The sequence below is a fragment of the Petaurus breviceps genome, unplaced genomic scaffold (assembly GCF_028583685.1).
Source record: "Petaurus breviceps papuanus isolate PSGF00001 unplaced genomic scaffold, PetGlider_PUasm1.0 218, whole genome shotgun sequence".
NCBI lineage: Eukaryota > Metazoa > Chordata > Mammalia > Diprotodontia > Petauridae > Petaurus > Petaurus breviceps.
The window spans coordinates 4,346,271-4,351,955 of record NW_027185872.1 but is presented as its reverse complement, the minus strand read 5'-3'; the positions used below and the strand labels follow the sequence as shown (position 1 = coordinate 4,351,955).

At 44.3% G+C, this 5,685-nt stretch overlaps 1 protein-coding gene across 1 annotated transcript in view; it reads right to left on the bottom strand.

Annotated features, from left to right (window-relative positions):
- Positions 1-299: 299 nt before the first annotated feature.
- Positions 300-5,685, bottom strand: part of ETV1 (ETS variant transcription factor 1) — a 91,456-nt gene continuing 86,070 nt past the window's right edge. Inside the window, exons 9-10 of the mRNA XM_069094440.1 lie at positions 4,497-4,598; positions 300-3,095 (exon numbers count right to left, since the gene is read on the bottom strand). Of these exons, the coding sequence (XP_068950541.1) occupies positions 2,874-3,095; positions 4,497-4,598 (324 nt within the window). The 3' untranslated portion in view covers positions 300-2,873. The remainder of the gene's footprint in view (positions 3,096-4,496; positions 4,599-5,685) is intronic.

The window sequence follows — 5,685 nt, the reverse complement described above, 5'->3', positions numbered from 1 at the left end:
AAGTAAGAGAATAATTTCGGCACTTCAAATTCTAGGATTCTCTTTTTGTTTCAGGGACGTTTGTGACTGTTTTAAGAAAGAATGCGTTTTTGCATGCAATGGCACTAATTCTGTTCTCAGAAGTCTTTGCGAGTTAATCTTGCTTTATGTCCTCCAACCTGCCTTTGAGTCGTGTATAAGGAGGCAACAACCACCCACAGAAGATGCAGAGAGGATCTGTCTCTCCAGGATGGTGCAACCATCATCACTTTCCATTTGTTGGGATCCAAAGTCATTAAGAAATGCAAAACACCACAACCTTGCAGAAATCAGCTGCCAGGTTTATTAATCTACCTGAAAACCAAACCAAACCAAAGAGGAATAAAAACAAAACTTTAAATAAATCTTTAGGTACATTTTTCAAAAGAGTTGAAAGTTCAATGAAATATATATTTATATATATATATTTATAACTCTCTATATTTTTTTCCTTCTTTTGCTGGGAAATGACTTAACATTGGACTGGTTTCTTGTTTCATTCAGTGAGTCACTACCTTATACAGCATAACATATATTTTTATCCTTAAATATTAATTACATAATGGATGCAGATACTTTGTTTGATTCCCTTATGCTCCAGATTAGAGATGCTCTCTACGCTGACATAAAGAACCCAAACTAGCCAAGAATTCTCTAGGCAGACTTCTTTGGATGGACTTTTCAATGAAGCCCTTCCAAGTAGAATTCCTTGGTGAACCCAAATTTCTATCCCGACAAAATGTATGCTGAGTCTTCTTTCTTTATTTTATTTGAAGTGAAGTTCATGGCCACAAGAGCTCAGGGTAGGAGGGACAAAAAAAATATACATATATATATATATATATATATATAACTAATTTTCAAGATATCCCCATTAGCCCAGTATTCCAATTCACGTGCACATAAGAACACATGCCTATAATATGTTACTTATAGGATTGAAGTCCATTGTACAGAGTATGGGTCTCATTTACTGTATCTGGGGTCCTCCATCACTGCTATATTTGGAGAGTTAAATGGCCACCCAGAGTGGAGATGTATGGGAGAAAATCCATGTCCCTTTGCTCTTGAGGGAGACTCCTTGGCGTCACTCTGGTGGTGCCATCAGGAACATTATTCTAAGAGCTGGTTACCAAGTACCTACTGGTTTCCTCAGAAATGCCCTGCTTTCCAATCTGCCCAAATCCCCCAAATCTCCTGCTCTTTCTTTGAATTGAGAAAGGAAATTTGGAGGATGGTGATCATAAATAGTAAAATGCAACATTTCTGATCCTTCTTTTCGACCCAAGTGGAATAAAACATCCAGCATTCATAATTCTCCCAAAAGGAAAAAAAAAAAAAGAAAAAAGGAAAAAGAAAAGCAAACACCCTAAAAACTTTACATCTTCTTCCAAACCCATTTCCATTGAGCATCCCAGACAAGTTGATGGATAACATCAGTGCCAGCACCACCACGTCATACAATGACTTCACTGTTTTCTGGGACAGTCTGTCCATGAGTCCCCATTCCACCAAAAGTTACCAAAGTCCCCACAGAGCGTCCCTCAGCAAGCTGAAGCTCAGGATTCATTTGTTGATGCACAGAAAGCTGCCAAGAGTCCAGCTAGGACATAAGCTATGTTCTAAGCAATAAATGTTTCAAGTCATCTATTTTGTCCTGAAATGCTACTTGTAGTTAACGGCATTGCTTATCAATGGTCGTTGTCAACTCAGCCTCAAAGAGAACATGACAGAAAAGGCAGCAGCAGAAGCGTTAGCATTATCTAGTGTTTATATATGTCATCAATGTAACACAGCAGAAAAAGGCTTAAATGCATATTCATGGGTACTGTGTCTAAAAATTACTAAAGTACCTAGTTAGTGTATTGGATAGTCTTTTCTCAAGGAGTGCACACCGCATCTATAACAGCGGAAATAGATATGTGACTGAATACAGTTAATTCCTATTGGCTAAATAACTTCTCTCTGTATGGCAGGAAAAAGACAATAAATAAGCCTTTTCTTCCCCGCCCTGCCAACATCCCAGACTTGCCAGTGTTTGAGCATCCTTTTCTGCACTGGGATGGACTTCCCCACACCTAACAGACCCCATGGTCTGTGTCCAAACACGCATTTTATTAATTAATCTGTAGCTCCACTGGGGAGCCAGAGTCAGGAATGGACTGTGGTGGATATAACCGGCTTCAGAGAAAATTCCCTACTTTATAGATTTTCTGGGAGCCAGGAGCAAAAATGAAGCCAAAAAGAGAGAGGATGTTCATGGCATCATTTAGATACATATTGGGAAAGAGTAGGTACAAAACCAGCCACACCTAGTAACCAAAGCCAGCCGTGCACACAGGGAGCTTCTCCCTGACACCTGCAGACTCTTAGACATGACAAGACAAATGCTCAAGGCATTTTCATTCCTCTGCCAAGATTCTCCCAGTGGTTATTTACACAACGAGAATTAACTGTACTGTGGATACCCAGAGAAAATGTACATTATCTTATATTGATATGAAACAAAACAGACATGATATAGCTTCATTGTACTTCAAACCTGTATGACCCCTTCCCAAGCCTACGTAAAAAGTAATCCCCACCCTCCCACCCCCACCTTCTTCCTGTTACACTAAATCAATGCTTAGATTCCTCCCCTTCCCCCCTCTAGTAAAGTGCTCTGTCCATGGCAGACATAGGATGATGCAACAGGAAAAACCCGTGTGTGTGTGTGTGTGTGTGTGTGTGTGTGTGTGTGTGAGGCTATTCTTTTAAAAAAGCAAAATGAAGTGTTTTCCTCTTTTCTTCTCCATGTTTGGCAAAGAGGAAAAGGCCTGGGAGGGGCCCATCTCCCAGTCACGCTGTCCCAGTAGCTAGTACACGTAGCCTTCATTGTAGGGGTGGGGGTCACAGCAGCCGCCTTCTTGCATGTAAGCCATGCTCTCATCAAAGTGGGACAGAGGCACCGTGTCCTCTTCATTGATGTGACGCTCCATGTCTGTCTTCAGCAGTGGGCGCTGGTTATCTGGGAAGGCCATGGAGAAAAGTGCCTCTGGATCGCAAACAAATTTGTAGACATATCTCTCTCCAGCCACCTGAAGATAACATGGGAGAGAAGTGCCCACCCCGACAACCCAGAGAAGATTTAGTTCACTAGAACAGAGAGCCTCGACCACCTCTGATTCAGCAGATCAGTATGCCTGGGGCTCAGCGTACACTGGGTCCCCAGTTCCAAATGTCAGAGAAGGGAAGGAGCAGCTAAGCCATTTCCCATGCACAGGCATTGCTGTAGACTGTCACATGACTAGAGGGGGAATCTGAGACCCTGGGAAAATGAAATGCCCACGAAGAACACCAGCTATGCTAGCCACGCAGATGTGAGCACCAAAGGGTTTCCCACTGATAAAGCAGGAGAGCTGCTTCCTCTGGCAATAGCGAATGTGTTTAAAAAATAACAACAATAACAAAGAAAATACAGGTCTGAAAACCTAAATAATAGACATACTGGGAGCTGTATAGAAATCGTGTCTGTCTGTGTCTGTGGGTGTGTGTCTTTGTGTGTACATGCTCGTGGGTGCCCAATACAGGCACTGAAGTTATGTGCTTATGATATAAGGGCCTTTTTCCCCACTTGGATCTCCAGGGGTTAGCATAAGGCCTAATGGAGAGGGATTTAAGCCTGTTGACTCAACTTGACTTTTATGAGAGCAAGTGGTGTGTGCCCATCCCCCTCTCGCCCCAAACCCCACACCCCAAACAGTCTTCTATAGCCACAGCTCAGTTTGGGCCCTGATTGCCTGGCACGGACCAGCCCAGTGGACTAAGTGCCCGCTGGCTGCTGGAGACTGGCTCAGGGTGATCTAGCCACTCTAGGACAAGTGAAGGACTTTTTGACTGCAAGTCTCAGCCTCTAGCCACGGAGCCAAGATGCCCCTCAGCCTACCACGACCCAGCTTAAAAAGGAATGCTCAAAGATCTTTTCTTAATAGCAATCCGATACCTTCATTAGTATTTACACCACAAATCTACATGAAATACTTCCTGAAAGTGGCTATTCCCACAGTGCCCTCCAGTTAAGTGGCCCTGTTTCAGGTTCTGAGCCCATGAAAGCAAGACACAAGAGTGCAAGGTGCATAGGAGGGATTTTCAAAGAATCTTTGTCAATACCAGGAAGAAGAAATGAGAGCACCAGTGATGCCCCAGTGCCACCTGCTCCCAGAGGGTTTCAGAGGCCCATGGTGATGAAAGGCAGGCCCATGAGAACTCACTGAAAACTCAATGCCACCCATCGACAGAGAAGGCAGCCTCTTGGGGCTGCAGCAGACCTGAGACTATCAATTGAAAAGTTTGTCATTTTTAAATCTAAGAGCTAAGCATTTGTCAAAATTTGCAAAAGCCTGGCTTCATCAAGGGCAGAGCGTGAGGTGGTTCAGGCCTGACTGGCATATTAAGAGGCTACCTGTTGGGGGCTCTTGTGCACGCATGGCATCGCTCACCTTCTGCATGATGCCCTTCTCGTAGTAATAGCGGAGAGAGCGACTCAGCTTGTCATAGTTCATCGCTGGTCGGTTTTTCTGAATGCCCCAGCGCCGGGCCACCTGCCATGGAAAAAGCAGAACCCTGATGTACATGGATCTCACAAGGCTCCTCCAAAGAGCTTTGCTTCACACTCTGCAAAGCACTTTGTGGAATAACAACTGACCAGGATGTGTTTCTTTTCTATCAGTAACTGGCTTTCCCACCCCGGTCACTATTCCGTTTAGATGTGCCTCAGTTCTTCTCATGTGGCTAGCTTTACAGTTTGTAAGGGTTCTGCATAGAAATAATAACAGACACTAGGAAGTATGCAAAGTGCTTCACATATAGAGTCACAGCAGACCCATGGTAGAGCTCCCTGAGGTTGGGACCAAAGAGGAACTGACATGGCAGGGGCAGGATTTGAACCCCTGTCCTCTTGCCTTTAAGGTCTCAGTAGGTCCTTAGAACAACATTGCTTAGTAAATATTATTGTGCTCATTTGGATGAGGAGGAAGCTCTGCTCTGAGACTTAAGCCAGCTTCTTCAAGGTCACACGACTAACAAGAGAGAAACCCCCTAGGAGCCCACTAATGGGACTTGTGCTATCATTGACCCTCCCCCCAGTGGCCACCACCCCATTCTGCCATGGAGGAAAGAGGTTCTGAAACAAAGGGCTGTGTGACCTGGATTTCCTGGGTTCTGGTGTGTTACCAGGCATGCAGCCACCTCTCTGGGATCTTTCAATAGAGCCCTTTGTCAAGATGTTTTGGGTACAAAATTTAATGGAAATAAGAGAAGGCTTTTACAAAGGGAACAAACAGTTTGTGATTCAGGAGAAGCACACATGCTTTTCCCCTGCTCTTTGGGGAGATGTTTGCTTTCCCTCCAATTCAGTTACAGAAAGCTTTTATTGAGGCCCTGTGCTGGCTCCTAAGAATGCAAGATAACCATGAAACACCACCTGACCTCCAGGTGCTTCTGTTTTGCCAGGAGGGTGTACAACATGTGCCTAATTAAAGACAAAACATACACCAGAGAAATGCATGTGTTAATCACTGATGAGATGAGGACAGTCCTGAGGCAGAAGTGGCACCTGAGTGGCACTCCCAAGGAAACTGGGAAAGCTGGAGGTGAAGAGGGAGGACATCAGAAAGAGGAGGGCCCCAT